Source organism: Echinops telfairi, unplaced genomic scaffold (genome assembly GCF_000313985.2).
Source record: "Echinops telfairi isolate 266 unplaced genomic scaffold, ASM31398v2 ScPeMD7_44;HRSCAF=162, whole genome shotgun sequence".
Taxonomy (NCBI): domain Eukaryota; kingdom Metazoa; phylum Chordata; class Mammalia; order Afrosoricida; family Tenrecidae; genus Echinops; species Echinops telfairi.
The window spans coordinates 1,940,482-1,960,109 of NW_022103942.1; the positions used below are offsets into that span (position 1 = coordinate 1,940,482).

Consider the following 19,628-nt stretch of genomic DNA (forward strand, 5'->3'; position numbering starts at 1 on the left):
GCATCAAAGAACAATAAAATTATATCATTGTAAATGTGGGTGAGTGCAGAGTGGAGACTCAAAGCCCATTGGTAGGCAACTGGACACCCCCTTACTGAAGGGTTGTGGGGAGGAGATAAGTCAGTCAGGGTGCAAGGTAGCAACAATGAAACATACAACTTTCCTCTAGTTCTTAAATGTTTCCTACCCCCCGACTATCATGATCCCAATTCTACCTTAAAAATCTGGCTAGTCCAGAGGATGTACATTGGTACCGATAGCAACTGGAAACACAGGGAATCCAGGACAGATGACTCCTTCAGGACCAGTGGTGAGAGTGGCGATGCCTGGAGGGTGGAGAGAATGTGGGGTGGAATCTACCTATGGCCTCCTCCCTGGGGGATGGACAGCAGAGAAGAGGGCGGGGGAGAGGGGGGAGACGTCATAGAATGTAACATATGACAAAAATATAATAATTTATGAATTATGAAGGGTTCATGAGGGAGGGGGATGAAGAAGCCATTTAAGGAGGGCTGTGGCTCGTGTCATGTATCTGTCTAGGGCAGTGTGCAAATGTCTGTCCTAGCTGGTTCTCACAAACTGCTTCCTTACTGCAAACAGTAAGGAATTTGGGGAACAGCTGCATACAGTGTTCCCTGGGAACAGTAAATAACAGCAATACGGGCTGAGATACGAAACTCTCAAGGCTATGAGAAACTGAAGCGTGGGAATAGGGAACTTGTCTGGGAACACTGCCAGTATTTAGTAGATAGGAATAAAGCGCTGTGCTCCATCAGGGCTGCAGTTTGTACCGTCTCTGTCTGTGTCGATTTTGTGCTGCAGTCCTGTATTGTCTGTGTGTGTGTGTTTGTCTGTTTGGTTCTATGATCATTCTCCCTGCTCAAGAAACCGTATCAGGGGGGAGTGTGGAAGAAAGGGAGAAAATGAGCAGCTGATATTAAGGGCTCAAGTAGAAGGCAAATGTTTTGAGAATGATGATGGCAACAAATGTACATATGTGCTTGACACAATGGATGTATGTATGAATTGTGATAAGAATTGTACGAGCCCCCAATAAAATGATTTAAAAAAAAGAAAGAAGCACACCAGCCTGTGATCATGAGGTGTCAAAGGGATCAGGTATCAAGCACCAAGGAACAAAAATCACATCACTGTGAATGAGGGGGATTACAGAATGGGGACCCAAAGGCCACTTGTGGGCAACTGGACATCCCCTTACAGAAGGGTTGTGGGGAGGAGACGAGCCGGTCAAGGGACAGTGTAACAACGATGAAAGATGCAACTTTCCTCTAGTTCTTAAGGAGGATGTACACTGGTACAGATGGGAACTGGAAACACAGGGAATCCAAGACAGATGATTTCTTCAGGACCAGTGGTGAGAGTGGTGATACCGGGAGGGTGGAGCAAAGCTAGGGTAGAAAGGGGGAACCGAGAGCAAGGATCTACATATAACCTCCTCTCTGGAGGATGGACAACATAAAAATGGATGAAGGGAGACGTCAGACAGTGTAAGATATGATAAAATAATAATGACTTGTAAATTATCAAGGGTTCACGAGGGAGGAGGGAACGGGGAGGGAGGGGAAAAATGAGGAACTGATGCCAGGGGCTCAAGTAGAAAGCAAATGTTTTGAGAATGATGATGGCAACAAATGTACACATGTGCTTGACACAATGGATACGTGTATGGATTGTGACAAGCGTTGTACAAGCCAATAATATGATTAAAAAAATTAGTCTACTATATTTGATCAAAAAATTAATTCACCGCTAATGAGACAGCTAGGGAGAGAGATGAGGCCTAAGAAAACCACAAGGGCAGTTCTACACTCTACTATAGAGTAACTAATAAGTCAGAATCTACTCGATGACAGTGAGTTTGAAGGTGATGGCTGAAACTGCTGCTCTTTGGTGATGCATGCGATGTCAGCTGGTATTGATGATTTTATGGGCTTTTTATAGTCTAGACATTTGGGTTCCAATTATGTCAATATATATAGCAGACAGCCTCATCGTTTAACCTCAGAGCAGCTGGTGGGCTTGACCCACCAACCTTGCAACTGGTTAGCAGCTCAATGTTTAACCTATAACACCACCAGGGCTCCTTTAATCTAGGTCAGAGGTCAGCAAACTAGGGCTTCCTTGCTTTTATAAATCGATACCTGCTTTCTCAGTACAACAGACAAGTACAGGTAGTCCCTGGGTTACTATGTATGATGTATAGATAACTATTTCCTCTTCTATGTTATATAAATTTGCCCTTACTTTGAAATGACTGAATCTACAAATTCATCATATTTACCTTTACTTGCTGCATGTTCAGCTTTTAAAAATCACTGAAACGGTTTCTTGCATTTAACCCAACCACCCACTTCTGTCCCATCGATTACAAATTCATAGCAACCCTATAGGACAGAGATGGCTCTGGAGGGTTTCTGCGACTGTAAATGTTTACAGATCACCTAATCATGCAGCTGAGCAGAGCTGGGAGGGGCGGGGCGGCAAACTGTCAACCTTGCAGATAGCAGTCCAATATTTAGCACACAGTGCCACAAGCCACCAAGGATCCTTCTCGTGCACAAACCCCACCCCTACCACTGAGTCGATTCTAATTCATATTGGCCTTGTAAAGGGTTTTTGAGGCTGTAAATCTTTAAGGGCGCAGACAGCTTCATCTTTCTCACATGGAGTGGCTGGTGGCTTCAAACCACCAGCCTTGCACTTAGCAGCCCAATGCTTGCCTGACAGCGCTACTAGCGCTCCCTCTTACACTACAGTAAGGTTAAATAAGAACCATATGTACCAATTCCTACCTACCTACAAATTGTACTTAAAGATTTAAAAATACAGTGAAGAATAGATCTCATTTGTAAGCCAGGGACTGTTTGTTCGTAGTTGCAACAAGTAGTATGGAACTGCAAACCTAAGATATTTACTATCTGAATCTTTATAGAAAACCTTGCTGACACTTCTTAAAGAAAACGAATGTGTTCGTGACCATGGGATGATAGTTTTTTTTTTCTTTCTTTCATAAAGGGAAAACATAATAGCCACAAAATAAAGCAAACAAAAAGTTCAAAGTTATCTATTGCAAGAGTTGGTGGGTTCAAACTTGTGACTGCAGTTAGCAGGCCATCCTGTACTCCACTATGCCACCAAGGTATCTCAGTTTCTTATAGAAGTATTTATGTCATTGGGTCATGTATTTTTGTGCACTCTGACCATCTCTACACCTTAAATAGTATTTACCCTTAAATATCATTTATCCTTAATGTAATTATTAAGATGTTAATACTTAAGTAAGAAGCACTGGGCTGCGAACTGCAAGGTTAGCAGTTCAAAACTACCAGCCGCTCCTCAGGAGGAAGCTGGAGCTTTCTACCTGGCCTTACAGGGTCACTATGAGCTGACATCGACGTGATGGCAGTGCGTTTTGTTTGACTTGGCTAAGGCTAAGTATGCCATTTTATTTTTTGTTGTATGTTCGTTTCCATCTCTCTATTCACTCTCTCCTGCTTTCCTATTAATAGAATTCTTTTGAAAATTCAATTTCAACTTATTTGTAGTTTTTTGGAGTATAGCTTTTTTACAGTTTTATTGGTATTTGAGATTATTATAGAAAGATTACATTACAGAAAGATAACTTCTTAGAGTCTACAGCAGTGTTTCTCAACCTTCCTAATGCTGTGACCCTTTAAATACAGTTCCTCATGTTGTGGTGACCACCCAACCATAAAATTATTTTCATTGCTACTTCATAACTGTAATTTTGCTACTGTTATGAACCGGGTGACCCTTGTGAAAGGATCGTTCGAATCCCAAAGGGGTTGCGACCCACAGGTTGAGAACTGCTGGTCTACAGGAATCTTAAGGCTCCCTGGTGGTGTAGTAGCATCACATTACTACTTCAATTAAAGTGTAGAAAACTTAAGAAAAAAATTATCAGCTGATCAGACAGGGAAATACTTGATAGCAGAGATAGGTAAGCCTGGGAGCCTAATTCAGCTCGTGATTTAGTATAAACAGTTTTATTGGTACACAACCACACCCATCCATTTAAGTACTGCCTGCAGCTGTTTTCCACACTTACCAGCAGAGTTGATTCAGTTGTGATAGTATAGTCTTCAAATCTAAAATATTTGTTGACTGGACTTTTAAGAAGGAGCCCGGTGGAACTGGGGGATATGCATTGGTCCACAAGCTAAGAGTTCAAATCACCAGTCACTCTGCAGGAGAAAGCCCAGACTGTCTACTCCAGTAAAGTTTACATTCTAGGAAACCCTAAATAGGGTCACGGAGAGTTGGAAGTGCCTCGAGTAAAGGACTAAGCAGGGATTCTGTTACAGAACCCATGGGGTGTAGGGGTGTGCAACTAAAACACCTCCCACTGTGCTAAACAGGATTGCCAATAAAGTTGCCTGGCTTCACCCTGGGGTTTAGAGAAAGGAAAATTAAATCTTTCCCCGCAGAATTTGTACACACAACCCAGCCCATGTAGGTCTGCAGTGGCAATTTCCACTATCAGTATGAACTGAAAAAAGGTTTACTGTTCCCTTTCCAGAAATCCTGCAGCATTGCTATCCTCTCACCATCACATCTGACTATCTTCTGATGACTTAACTTTTGTTTAATTTTATGGAGCTCTGGTGACACAATCTCAGGTGCCATAGTAGGTTACGTTTTGGGATGCTAAACACAAGGCCAGCAGTTCAAAACCACCAGCTACTCCACGAAAGACAAGGCTTTCTACTGCCCCAAATAATTTTGGAAACCAACAGGAAAATTTTACCCTGTTCCTGTAGAGTAGCTATGAGTTAATGGCAGCAAGTTTGGTTTGGGATTTTGGTGGCATAGGGGATTACACATTGGGCTGCATGGTTGGCAATTCAAGTCTGCCATGGGACAAAGATGAGGCTATCTCCTGCCATAAATATTTAGTCTCAGAAACCCTAAGGAATAGTTCTATTCTGTCCAATAGGGTTGCTATGGGTCAGAATTGATTCAGTGGCTGTTTTTTTCCCCTTAATAGTCCCAACTAGAGTACAGTAACCTGTGTTAAATGTTCAGTCCTCTACAATGTTTAGCACAATGTAGTTAATTTAGAAACACGACTTTTAAAAATGAAATCAATGACTAACTTCCCTTCCTAAAGGCAAGAAGAATTCATCTATGACGAGTGGCTCATGTGGTCTGCGAACTACTGACAGTCCTTCAATGTGTCTGGCTGGACAGGAAAAGGCTTTCTTGGCATGACAACTATTTTTAACGGGAGGATAATTATTGCCATTCAATCAAAATCGGTCCATTGGCATCTCAGGAAAAGTAATCTTCTCATTAACTTTGATGAGGTTTGTGCAGTGTTAATCACAAATACGCACAGTAAGTGACCCAAAGGATTCTGGGGAAGTGGCTTACGAGGAAAAGATGGCAATCACTAGATCAGCCAAGGGTCTGCATTCGAGATTCAATTATGGTCTGTAACAGTTTACTCCCTTAAAAGAAGATATAAAACAAACATGGTAAAAAATTGTTTACATGTGTTAAATCTGAGAGTTAATCCTTGTTACGCCATTTGTTATTTTTGTTCTATATGATCACTATCTTTTCATTACGTGGCACTTGAAGCACCTAGGGTGCCACAAACACACACAAGCACTATCTGATCTATGTCTGATGCGGTCCAATTGCTACTTACCAGCATGTCATCTTGCAACGAAGCAAAAAAGAAGCCATAGAGCAAGTTAACTTGGTCTTTCTGATCAATGAAGTCAAACATTGCAATGAGCCAACGAAAGAAAAGTACCTGTTGAGACAAAAATATTTTTGTTTAGAGAAATGCAAATAGCACAGAAGAGTGTAATCCCCCTCACCTTACTCCCTGACATCGAGGCTGTCCAAAATCACTTAAACTTAGAAGCCTGTAGCGTAAACTAGGATAATAGATTTTACTTTTCAATAAACTATTTGAGCAGAGTTCCTGCATTCAGTAATAATGTTCCAAAACTACAGGCTTTGCACAAAAGGTCACTGCCATTATTCTGTAAGTGGCTCTTCCTAGCCAGCCCTTAAGTGGTTCTGAAGAACTTATCATCAAAGTACTTAAAATGATTACCTTGATGCTACCTGAACACTTGCCGACACAAAGCCAAGAGACAGCCTTAACCACGGAATCTCCTGATATGAGAGTTGTAGGAATCAAGCACTTCAATAGCCGTGTGTTTACAGCAGTCCCTGGAAAGTAGGAAAACTCTAAATGAAACTACATATTAGTGTCTCCATTGTTTCCTGGACCTAAGAAATCCTACTTTATACTGAGGGCAATAAAACAAACTGTGTTCAGAGCCAATAGATTTGATCATTACAAAACATTCCTTAACACAGAAAAATTACCTTTAACTTCTAATACAAATACTGGCCCTAATAATTCAACTTAAAAAGGGGAGAAGGATGCAGTTTTTTTTGAGGTAATAGCAATGTTCTGCAATTAGATAACAGTGACAGTTATACAACTGTGGGAATACAGTATTCGGAGCCAAAGAACTGTACATGTTAAAAGGATGAATTTCATAATCTGCAAACAACTCAACAAATCAGTCTGTCATGGGAAAATTTAAAGGAATACTTTTTATTATTTTCCAATGTTGCAAAAGACTCATTTATTTAAAGCTACTGATAAATATCTTATGTGAGCTGCTACACTGAAGAAAAACATGGTTAAGGCTTCTAGAATTAAAATGTTTTTCATCAGTTTCTACCCCCTTGCACTGTGGAGTAGAAAAGTAGCAGTGGTTTGGGGGCGGGGAGGTTGGGCGTGTTTGTGTTTCCTCCTCCATTCCCTTCTAAAGTTTAAAATAGTCTCACAACTACACTTTACATAGGAACCAAGTTCAATTTGGTAATTTTATACTGCCTCTATTATTTTTTATTAGATATTTCACTTTAGTAATTGGGATTAATACATAGATCACACTATTTCACAGTTCAATCACATCCAGCAGAATTGTACACTGGCTCCCACAATCAGTTTCCAAACATATTCTCTATGGACCCCCCTTGACGTTACCCTTTTTCCCCACCACCACCTCTGCGTTTCCCTCCCCCCAAATCCTTATTCCGCTTGCTGGCTCTATAGGTTCACCAGTCCTGGTTTTCACACCCCAAAGAAACATATACCGCAACTTCAAGAGGGCAGCCCCCAATGACATAGCACTCCTGAGATATCCTCTAATATGTACAATCAAAAACCAAACCAAACAACACAACCCCCCAATACATAAGATTTTGGAAACCAGATCAGGTCCAGCATGCATCCTAGAGGGAATCTGCTGGATCTTCAAGGTGCACAGCATGCTCCAGAGGCTGCACCGATGAGATCCCCCATGAGAATTCCACGGGGTGCTTTGGACTCTACCTCAGATGCACCAGAACTTGAACACTTAAGCCAGAAAATACAAGGTGACTAGAGGAAGCAGAGGACAGCTGCTTCAATCTTGGAGGGCTATTGGTAGGTGGACAAAAAAGGTTTTGATACATCAATGCCTTATATGTTGCATTAAGATATGTATTATTCTGGCAAACCTGGGATGATCATTCTGATGTATTTGGTTTTTGTTTGTTCATATCAGGGTATATCTCAGAGGTGCTGTGGAGTTGGGGATTACCTTCTTGAAGTTGTGAAATCAGTTTTTCTTGTTTTTCAGTAAATAAAACCCAGGGCTGATGAACCTATAGGGATAGCAATGGTACAATTCTCCTTGATGAGTCTGAACGATGCAATGACATGACACTTGGGTTAATTCTCAAGTCCGATAAATTGAAAGACCAGGAAAATACAAACAAAAAGCCCCACAGATCCAGGAATGGTTTTTGTGCTCACATTAAATCCCAGCTCCAACTTAAGAACTATTAGTTCGGACTCTAATTTCTAATGGACTTTTTAATTAATTTCTGAAGAGTGTAAAGTCCCTTTGTACTTCAATATGATGATATTTCTAGCCTAACTAAAAAATTCAGTTATGAAGTCAACTCCAGCTCATAGGGACCCATAGCATCCAAAAAGCCAAACTCACTGCTCTCGAGTCAAGTCCAGCTCACAGACCCTACAGGACAGAGTAGAACTGCCCCTGTGGGTTTCCAAGATTGTACCTCTTTACGGGAGTAGAAAGTCTCATCTTTTTTCCTGCAGGACATCTGGTGGTTTCATAGTAGTCCAATGTATAACCATGTCACCAGGCTCCTGTTCCTTAACACTCATTTCAACTTACCAAAACAGTTATAAACAAAGATCTGGTATCGTGAGGGGACATCAAAGAAATAACAAAAAGAGAGAAAAGCTATTAAGGCAGCCATATTTGACCTGACCAAATTCCAACTTAACAGAAAAATGAAGTTAGACTACAAAGCCAAGGATAATTTTTTAAGTCGTTATACACATACACAAGTGTCCAGTGTAATGATGTGTACATTTTGAGCCACCTCACACCTGGCAAACATGAGCAATTCTTACTATTAACTTTTGAGCTATCAAGAAAAAAGGGGAAATTCCAAAATAGAAAGCACCTATAATAGTCTAAACATTTTTTAAGAGTAGAAGTGAATGATAAAGTCACTGTGAGTTGGAAATGACTCAATGGCAGTGAGTTTTTTTTGTTTGTGCTTAAGGGAGTGATAGAATTATTAGAACAACCAAACTCAAAAAGCCACTTTTATTAGGTCAAATTGAACTTTCTAAGTAAAACAAAGAACTGATAAGGGAAAAGTAGGGATATAAAACATAAGCTGAAAGTCATAAGCTGAATTAAGTCAGCAATGCTGTGTTGGTTTAAAACACACACACACACAATGATAGGGTACAAAGGATCTTACAAAGCCGTTAAACTAACCACTATACCCCAACACTAAACAAAGGCACGTCGGATGCAAGGACCAGAGAATATACACTTAGTCTATAAAGCATTTGGTTTAGATAACTCAAAATACCCCAATTCACTGGCACCGAGTCAATTCTGACTCATAGTGACCCTACAGGGCAGAGTAGAACTGGCCCTTTCGGTTTCTGATGCTTTAAATCTTAATGGGGACAGCTTCATCTTTCTCCTAAGGAGTGGCTGGTGGAATCAAACTGCTGACGACCTTGCAGTTAGCAGCCCAACATGTAGCCCACTATGCCTTTGGGGATCCTCCAGTTTTGATAGCTGTCTTCATTTGTTTTTTAATTGTAGAAAAGCTGGTAGCAGTGTGGTGCAGTGTAAACACTAGAATTAGGAGATCTGAATTCCACTTCCACCTTCTCACACGAAAGAAGAGTCCTAGTAGTTTCCTTATCTTTAAATTGAGAATGTTCAGGGTCTAAACTACCCTCAAAACCTGATACCAAGGGCTCAAGTAGAAAGCAAATGTTTTGAGAATGATCATGGCAACAAATGTACAAATGTGCTTGACACAATGGATGGATGGATGGATTGTGATAAGAGTTGCAGGAGCCCCCAATAAAATGATTTTTTTAAATGTAAAATAAAATTTTAAAAAGGGTAAAATGTTGTTTTCAAATAAAAAGAATACTGATGAGGGGTTATTCATACTTTTCCAAGAACCTGTCCCAACAGTCCCCCGGTGCTATCTCAGCTCATGAGTGTAAAACAGGGCAGAATGCATTTGCACAAAAGACAACACATCTTGATTGACAAGTCTATCCATCGTATTCATAACGATATGTGACAACTGGCCATTTTCACAATATGCACACACACTTTGGCTCTTAAGGTAGCTTGAACATTGAACGATTTTATCAGATTGGTCTTAAGCGAATAGTAAAACTCTAGAACTGCAATGGATTCCAACTGAACAAGCTAAGTGTGGGAGGCAAAACTAATAGCAAACTTAGGCCAGATGGATCCCTTCTACATACCAAACTTGCCACTGAGCGCCACATTTAATAGAGTGTCAATTTTTTCTGGAGACAAACCATTCTTCCAAGCCACATTTTCCACAATTTTGAAGTATTGTTCACTGTTTTGATCTTTACGCCTTAAGGTTTTCATGGAACCTGAAGAAAGGAACAATAACGAGTGGGACCTTAAAATCCTTTCAGTTCACAACAGTACAAATTTGGGATGCTTTAAAGGAACAACTCTTTGTAAAAATATTCTCCCTCAAAACCCTTCAAGGTCTTTAAAACTCTTGGCTATTTAACCACACTATAGCGTCTTTAGTGAGGAAAACTGAATTAGGCCCTGGAACCAAAGCTGGAAAAGCACTATGGGACTAGGTCACTGGGCCTAACTTCGTTCTCAAAGTCAATGCTCTACATCAGTGGTTCTCAACCTTCCTAATGCTGTGAGCCTTTCATACAGTTCCTCATGTAGTGGAGACCCCCAACCATAAAATGATTTTCGTTGCTACTTCATCACTGTCATTTTGCTTGTTATGAATTGGGCAACCCCTGTGAAAGGGTTGTTCGACACCCAAAGGGGTAGCAACTCACAGGCTGAGAACCACTGCTCCACATCCTAGTTTGATGAATAGCATCTGGGGTCCTAAAAGCTTGTGATTGGCCCTCTAGGCTACACCTACACCTACTTCCTGTCTGGAGCAAAGGGGAGTAAAGGAAACCAAAGGCTCAGGGAAGAAATCAATAGATGGGCTAATTGCCCACACAAACCACAGTCTTTTATAGCCTTAGGTCAAAAGAACTAGGTGGTGCCTGGCTACCACTACCTATTGTACTGACAAGGGACACAATAGAAGATCCTGGTAAGAATGAGAGAAAAATGCAGAAAACTCAAATTCATTTAAAAAAAAAAGACTAGCCTTATTGGACTGATAAAGAAAAGGGGAACCAACCCCTGAGACTACAGCCCTAGAACCTGGAACTGAAGCCACTCCTAAAAGTCACTTTTTAGTCAACAAAACAGATTGGGCTATAAAACAGTCAGTGACCCCTGTGAGCAATGTGATCCTTTAAACCAGGGGTCCTCAAACTATGCCCCTCCGAGGACATTTATCTGGCCTGCCGGATGTTTTTGCCTCATTTTGTTTTTTACTTCAAAATAAAATATGCGCAGTGTGCATAGGAATCTGTTCATAGTTTTTTTAAAACTATAGTCCGGCCCTCCAACGGGTCTGAGAGACAGTGTACTGGCCTCCTGTTTAAAAGGTTTGAGGACCCCTGCCTTAAACAGGAGAGCACACATTCAACATTTACACAGAAGTTAAAAAGAGAAGGCCAGGAGAGGCAGGGACTCAAGTAGGGAGAAATGGTGAGTGTGCTGACAATCATGGGGAATCTAACTAATGTCATGATACAATTTGTGTATGGAGTGCTAAATTTACTAGGTAAACCTACACTAGGTACATTTAATTTACTAGGTAAACTTTCATCTAAAACACATTAAAAAAACACGTTTTAAACAAACTACTAAGTCAAACCATTTGTTCAGACAGGGGCAGGTAACTTTTTTTTCTGCCAAGTGCCATTTGGATATTTTAAACTTCATTTGTAGGCCATACAAAATTATCCACTTAAAAAAATATATCTAGTGAGATATTTAATTAACTCACCCCTACTGTGTTGACTGAAACTGCTTCTCTTTGGTAAAATGTAAGATGTTGGAACCAAGCGCACCGCCATGGAGTCAATGCTGTTGGCTGGCATTAATGATTTCAAGGGCCTTATAAGGCCCTCTGGATTAGACTACATGTTGTTTTAATACTAGGGTAGTGGTTTCCAAACTTTGCTGTAGGTTAGAATCATCTAGGGGACATTAAAGAAAAACAAACCAATACCCAGACTGCATCTCAGACCAGTAAAATCAAAATGCCTAGGAGTGGCTACCAGCATTAGTACTTTTAAGAGATTCTTGAGTGATCCCAATGGGCAGAAACCTTTGGGAACCACTATGTGGTTCATAGTGATTCATGCTTCAGGAACATGTTTTAATGTTGCATCTCTAGTACTCAGCATACTGATATGTTCAATACGTGCTCAATAAATGCATATTAATGAAGCAAAAGCATGAATAAATAAAAATATATTGTCTCTTAAAAATCTTCAAACTCTACAATATTTTTATAGAAATAAAGACTTTCATCAAGGAAATACCAGTTACCTTCCTCAAAGTATTTCAGTGCTGTTTGCAGAGCATCTTCCGCATGTTCAGAATTGTCCTCTGAACTGCTTTGTCCGTATTTCAAGACTTCCTTTACGTTTCTTGGCTTTTCTTTGATTTGCTCATTCTGACTACCTAGAGAAGTCCTCTTTTTTGCCCGCGAGTCCCTGTGACTTTTTCCAGTAGACATTCCTGCATATGTTCTATATAGAAACAAGTGTCAAGTTACTGTTAATCAAACATTCTTTTTTGGTTCAAAGACAGGGACCAATTCTGCTGGTTATTTTACCAAGTTTAGCACAGTACTTACTTTACAACAGGTACAAAATAAATTTTCCACAATTCAGGCAACAAAATCAATAGGATACCTTTCTCAGAAAGCTCTTGACCCAAACTGACAGAGAGAACAAGTAAGATAATATTCATCAATTGGACAGGTCCTCTTGAAGGGGAACAGGGGAATGGGGTTGTGTGGAAACAAAACAGTAGAAATACAGGCAACATAGCAATTTCATTCTTACAATGGCTTTACCATATAAACCTAACCAAACCCATTGCCATCGAGTTGATTCTGACTTACAGCAATCCTATATAGGATTTCTGACTATAAATATTTGTGGGAGCAGACCACCTCACTGTTCTGCTCATCATTTAATTGGACCTAAAAATAATCCAGCTCATGAATTGAGTCGTAGTCTCTCCACTTTGATGTCACTTGTAATCTCTAGTGCCCCCACTTTGCCTGTGTTAAAACTAAAGAGCCCTGGTGATGCTGGAATTAGCCAATCACAAAGGGACAAACATCCTATGAGACCATTACTATAAAGGGGGGCGGGGGCTCAAAATAAAGACTCATATCAAAGGAACAAGATTTTAGAGTTTACTAAAATGATGAGTGCAAGGAGGGCAGATAAAACAACAGAGGCTTGACAGGTATTAACTTGGGTGAGGTAGAAGATGGTGGTCCACAAGAGGGAAAAGAAAAATCAAGGAACAGAGGAAAAGTATAAACTGTTTAAAACAAAGTTGATAATCTGAAATGTAAACTACCTACATTACCATTTTAAAAATTGTTTAAAAAAATAAATGAAATTCCTGCATAGGAAACTCTATACAGGGTGATTATAAGTCTGAGTTGACTAGGTAGTAGTAGATTTGATTTTAAAACCCGCATAGTTTAAAAACCAAATGAGTGGTCACACTAGGGATTCTCAGGACAGTAATAATGTCCATTTATTCACTTCTTTGAGACCCCTGGTGGCGTAGTAGTTACGTGTTAGCTTGCTAACTTCAAGGCCAGGAGTTTAATGCCAATCCACAGAAGAGAAATACAAGGCTTTCTACTCCCATCAAGAATCTTGGAAACTCAGGGGCAGTTCTATCATGTCTTCTAGGGGTTCTATGAATCAAAACTGACGGCTGCGAGTGGGGTACGCACTCCATCAACAAACAATTCGCACTGACATCAAGATGATTCCAACTCATTGTCACCCTATATAGGGTTACTGAGACTAAATCTGTACAGGAGCAGCCAGCCTCATCTTTCTCCCATGGAGCAGCTGGTGGATTTGAACTGTATTCTTTAAAGTTGTCAGCCGAATACCTAACCCACCGTGTCACTTGGGTGCCTTTAATAAATAACTACTGAACGTCAATTAAATGTCAAGCAGTTCTAGATATCAGGGATGAAATATAAAAATACTCAAGGTCCCTACTCTCATGAAAGCAATGAATAAGAATATTAATAATGAATAGGAAAAAAACAGTGATGTGATACAAAGGGAGGGCTGTTATTTTGGAATATGTGATCAGAGAAATTTTCCTTGTGGAGACCTTTACCGTGAGATTTAAATGTCAAAAAAAAACACCCCAGACCAGGCAAAAATTTGGTGCAAGAGTATTCATGGAGCAGGAAGAGCACCGGACAAGGTGGACAAGGAGTTTGGTGGGGTGTGTTGTTGATTAAACACTGGGCTGCCAACCACAAGGTCAGCAGTTCCAATCCACTAGCCTTTCGTGGGAGAAAGAGGCTTTCTGCTCTAGTAAAGATTTACAAGCTCAGAAACCCGCAAGGGCAGTTCTATCTACCCTGTCCTATAGGGTCGCTATGAGTTAATTTTGATTCAATGGCAGTTAAGGCAAGAAGAATTGAAAGGCAGCTTCCGGCCCCACCCCTATGATCCGTCCCAACCCTCTGAGCCCTTGCAATGCGTTTCAAGTTAAGTACAGTAACCCTTTTAGGGCCTAGCCCATTAGCAGGGAACTTGGCAACAACCTCTGGCCCACTGTACAGATTCCTAGGGTAGAAACTGACCCCAGCGACCCCACTCAAAGCAGTCCCGCCCGCAGAAATTAGGAGGTCCCTTTTGCACTCCCGGCTCCTATTGCCCGCGGTGTTTCAAAATACCTCACCTGGCAAGCTCAGGTCTCAGCAAGCTCTGGTCCCAATGGCGTCCGACTGCCTAAAACCGCCTCGCTAATTCAAACAGCGGTGCCCCGTCCCGCGCATGCGCCTCCCGGAAACTGGCGGGGGCCGGGGGCGGGGCGGGCGCCAAAGCTGCGCGGCCTGCGCTCTCCTGGCGCCCGATTGGTTGGCGTTACAGCTCTCCGGAGAGGGACGGGGCTTGGATCAAGGCTATCGTAGACGCAGTTACAGAGTGCGTCCGGTCCCACCAGCCGCAGCCTGGGAGCTCGAGGTACCTGGGCCTTTAAGGTTGGAGTCAGCTGATTGGCTCAAAATTGATCTCCCCTGCTCTCCTAATCATCAGGTTTGTAGTTTAACGTAGACCAGAGAGATAAACGTCGTGATTCTTAAAATTAACACGATCGAGTAATCATCATGGCCAAATTGACCCCCATATGTCAGGATTGTAAAACCGTAGAGAAATAAGGAAACGGCAAACGTTCCGATCAAGTCGGCTTTTACCGAGCGAGGAGCCCTAGTGGCGTAGTGGTTAAATTCTCCCCTGTGAACCGAAAGGGAGACCCGCCTTCTGAGAAAGCTGACAGTCAGTCTGCTTCTTTAAGGATTTACAGCTCCAGAAGCCCTATGAAGCAGTTCTGCTCTGATGCCACCAGATGGCAGTGTTTTGTTTGCTTGCTTGGGGAGTGTTCTCCCAGGCTAGATCTGTGGCCTCTGAGACTTTCCCCACCCCAGGTCCAGAGAAGGACTGAGAGGAAGGGAATAGTTGGGGGTGCCCCCCCTAGGTTTGCTAGGAATGGGTCTTGGGTCAGACGTGAAAGAATCCTACCCATGGGGATGCAAAAGACATCAAAGAAACCAGCTTCAACAGCAAGAAGGGCTAAACTTGGCCCCTAATTTAATCTCCAATTGCAGTAGGAATTAGAAATGAAAGAGAACGTTAATGACCCTCTGATTAGTTGAAGGCCAAAACAAACCTATAAACTGTGGACAAAATTGTAGGAGATAATTTTGCAATCTCAGTGTGGAAGGGGAAAAAAAAGCCAGACATGTTCCTTTGATTTTAAGAGGTTCTTCTACCCAAGAAACCAACACTTAACAGTACAGAAGGCCTGACTCAAACTGCAAAAACAGCTCTACACCATTTTAGATTTATATTTTATGACTAGAAAAAGGTAGTCAATAACAGCTCCCACCCCAAAATGAATCTGTGACAAATAAAGTGGGGGGGGGGCATCAAATCAAAACATTACTTCATGATTTTTAATGTGTCCCACTAATAGCTCCTACTGCTACTAGTGGTAAGGTCGGTAATTCAAACCCCACCAGCTGCTCTGGGGAAGAAAGGCGAGGTAGTCAGCTTCACAGCTTCAGAAGCCCTATCTCCTTCTCACTGCCATGCAGTCAATTCCAACTCAGACTGCCCGCCGCAGTAGGACAGAGTAGAACCGCCCCTTTGGCTTTCTGAGACTGTAAATCTGTATTGGAAATGGACAGCCTTGTCTTTCTCCTGCAGAGTGACTGGTTTCCAACAGTTGACCTTGAGTTAGCCCACTATACCGCCCTGTCCTGTAGGGTCACTATGAGTCAATCTGACAGCATTGGGTTTGGGCAGAGGTTTGCCTCCTCCTTTAATAAAAAGACTGCATTTCCTTGATTTCAGTTTCAAGAGGTCACATAGCTATATATGGGTACCAAAAACCCAATGCCTTTATTTAGGGTTTCAAAAAGCTGTGTTTACAGAAGCAAATAGCCTCCACTTTCTACTGCAAAGGCACTGGTGAGTTTAAACCTCCAACCTTTTGGTTAGCAGCTGAGCACTTTAAGCACTATGCCACTAGGGCTCCTACAAATGGGTAAAGGGCCAAGTTGGGGCACCTTTTCGCGTTATGGCAGTAACCATTAAGTGCTTGGTCACTATGGGAGCCTTAGTTCATTAAAAAAAAAATTATGTTTCTGTGAAATCTCCAGTCCTCTGAGTGTTCCTTTTCGTTTCCCACACACAGGGGAGACTGGTGCTCTTCCAATTCGCAAATTGTTTACTGAAGCATGAAACCATCAAATATTGTATTATTATTTTGAGCTCATTCAAAGGGTTATTTTTAGTTATTGTGACTATGCTACTTTGAGTCACTTGTTTAGAAATGGAATTTTCTCACTGAATGCATATAGAATGTCTGTTTCAATTTCCCTGACTTTTGACTGTTTTTTAAAAAAAATCATTTTATTTGGGGCTCATTCAGCTCTTTTCACAATCCGTACATACATCCATTTTGTCAAGCACATTCGTATATTTGTTGCCATCATCATTCTCAAAAGATTTTCTTTCTACTTGAACCCTTGGTATCAGCTCCTTGTTTTTTCCCCTTCCTTCCCTACCCTCCCTCCCTCACGAACCCTTGATAATTTATAAATTATTATTTATGTCTTACACTGTCCGATGTCTCCCTTCATCCACTTTTCTGTTGTCTGTCATATGGGAGGGGGTTATATGTAGATCATTGTGATCTGTTCCCACTTTCTCCCCCCACCTTCCCCTTGCCCTCCTGGTATTGCTACTCTCATTATTGGTCTTGAGTGGTTTATCTGTCCTGGATTCCCTGTGTTGCCAGCTCTTATCTGTAGCCGTGTACATGCTCTGGTCTAGCCGGATTTGTAAGGTACAATTGGGGGTCATGATAGTGGGGGTGGGGAGTGGAGCTAATAAGAACTAGAGGAAAGTTGTATGTTTCATCGGTGCTATATTGTACCCAGACTGGCTCATCTCTTCCTTGTGACCCTTCTATAAGGGAATGTCCGATTGTCTACAGATGGGCATTGGGTCTCCACTCTACCCTCACCCTCATTCACGTTGATATGATTTTTTTGATGTTGCTCTGGGTCTTTGATGACTGATACCCCACACAGGCTGGTGTGCTTCTTCCATGTGGACTTTGTTGCTTCTCAGCTAGATGGCTGCTTGTTTTTCTTTTCTTTTTTATTTTTAAATAATCATTTTATTAGGGGCTCATACAACTCATCACAATCCGTACATACATCATTTGTGTCCAGCACACTAGCACATATGTTGACTTCATCATTCTCACAACACCCGCTTTCCAATTGAGCCCTTGGTGTCAGCTCCTTATTTCCCCCTCCCTCCCCGTACCCCCTTCCCCCTGAACCCTTGATAATTTATAAATTATTATTATTTTATCATATGGCTGCTTGTTTTTCTTCAAGCCTTTAAGACCCCAGATACTAAATCTTTGTTTGTTTGTTTGTTTTTAATAATCATTTTATTAGGGGCTCATACAATTCTTCACAATCCGTACATACATCGTGCCCAGCACATTAGTACCTATGTTGCCATTATCATTCTCACGATGCTATATCTTTTGATAGCTGGACACCATCTGTTTTCTTCACCACATTTGCTTATGCACACATTTTGTCTTTAGCAATCATGTCGGGAAAGTAAGGATCATAGAATGCTGGGTTATTAGAACAAGGTGTTCTTGCATTGAGGGAGTACTTGAATAGAGGCCCAATGTCTGTCTGCTACCTTAATACTTAACATATAAATATATGTACATAGTTCTATTTCCCTATCATTATATATAAATATATTTACATATGTATCTGCATGTATTTAGACCTCTATAAATGCTCTTTGCCTCCTAGTTCTTTCCTCTATTTCCTTTTATTTTCCTCTTGTCCCACCATCATCTTCTGCCTTCATTGGAGTTTCAGTAATTCCTCTTGGTTACTTTGCCCTTGCTCAAGCTCCCCCAGACATGCTATGCCCTCCTTGCCATCGATTTTAGATTACTTGTTGTTCCCTTGTCTCTGGGCTCATTGACACCCCCCTTCCTTTCACCTGTCTCCCCCTCTCCCGTGTCCTCCGGAACCGTGGGTCCTGTTGTTTTCTCCTGGTTTTGACCTTTTTTAACAGGTGAGATGAGGAACCAAATATTAAATTGATGCATTTTTAAAAATCTACGGTAGAAATGACTGTTTACCACATTTTACTTTTATATGCTTTTCAGAGTACTTTCATATACTCTTTTTTTCTTTCTTTCATATACTCTTAATCGTGCATGAAAACTATGGCAATGTTAACCCTACAAATATTTCAGTAATAGCTCTTCATCCTTATCTAGTAAAACAAACTTTCTCTAGAGTCATTTTGCACACTTTGTCATTTCATAAATTAAAACAAATGTAAAAACAAACAAAAAAAAACCTCACTGACATTGAGTAGCGCCCTGTAGGGCAGAGCAAAATGGACCCTGTGGGTTTCCAAGGCTGTAACTCTTTGTAGGAGTAGAAAGGCTCATCTTTCTCCCAAAGAGCAGCTGATGGTCTCGAACTGCTCACCTTGTGGTTAGCAGCCCAAGGAGTAACCCACTACACCAACCAGCACTCTTGCATTTCATAGACTCCAAGAAACAGAAATTGGCCATGATTTTAAGATTTCTAACCCTCCTTTTTTTGTTGATGATCAAACTAGGTCCCTGAGAAGTGAAATAACTTGCCTAATGCAACAACCTTGTGGCAGTGCCATGTATTGGCAGTTTTCTTTTGGAATCATTTCTCTGCCTCCCCTTGGCATGATCTCATGAAACAGAATTCCTCAAACATAAAAGTTATATTGGGATCCCAAATCTATGACTTTTCCATCTCATTTGCTGATATAACAGAAAGCGAACAACTTCACGAATATAACTCAATAACTCACTGCTATTAAGTCAACTGTGATTTATGGTGGACTATAGACACAATGGAACTGCCCCTGCAGGTTTCTGATTCTGTAATCTTGCAGGTTAGCTGACCAACAGGGAGCCCAGTCCGCCATGGGGGCTCCTGTAATCATGCTCACTCACTGCCATCTAGTGGATGCCAAATCATAGCATGCCTACAACTGCCCCCCTCTTTTTTTTATGTTTTGATATTTTTATTTAATAAAGGTTTCTATGATTTTTTTGGCCAACATTGTCGTTTTATTTTATTATTATTTTTTCTCTCTTTTAAAAAAATCATTTTATTAGGGGTTCATACAACTCTTATCACAATTCATACATACATCAATTGTGTAAAGCGCATTTGTACATTCATTG

The 19,628-nt window shown here is 41.1% G+C and overlaps 1 protein-coding gene across 1 annotated transcript in view; it reads right to left on the reverse strand.

Annotated features, from left to right (window-relative positions):
- The window catches only part of CENPI (centromere protein I), a 93,101-nt gene extending 78,544 nt beyond the window's left edge, over positions 1-14,557 (reverse strand). The window contains exons 1-5 of the mRNA XM_004711207.2: positions 14,520-14,557; positions 12,108-12,310; positions 9,908-10,045; positions 6,113-6,231; positions 5,696-5,803 (exon numbers count right to left, since the gene is read on the reverse strand). Of these exons, the coding sequence (XP_004711264.1) occupies positions 5,696-5,803; positions 6,113-6,231; positions 9,908-10,045; positions 12,108-12,297 (555 nt within the window). The 5' untranslated portion in view covers positions 12,298-12,310; positions 14,520-14,557. The remainder of the gene's footprint in view (positions 1-5,695; positions 5,804-6,112; positions 6,232-9,907; positions 10,046-12,107; positions 12,311-14,519) is intronic.
- Positions 14,558-19,628: the final 5,071 nt, after the last annotated feature.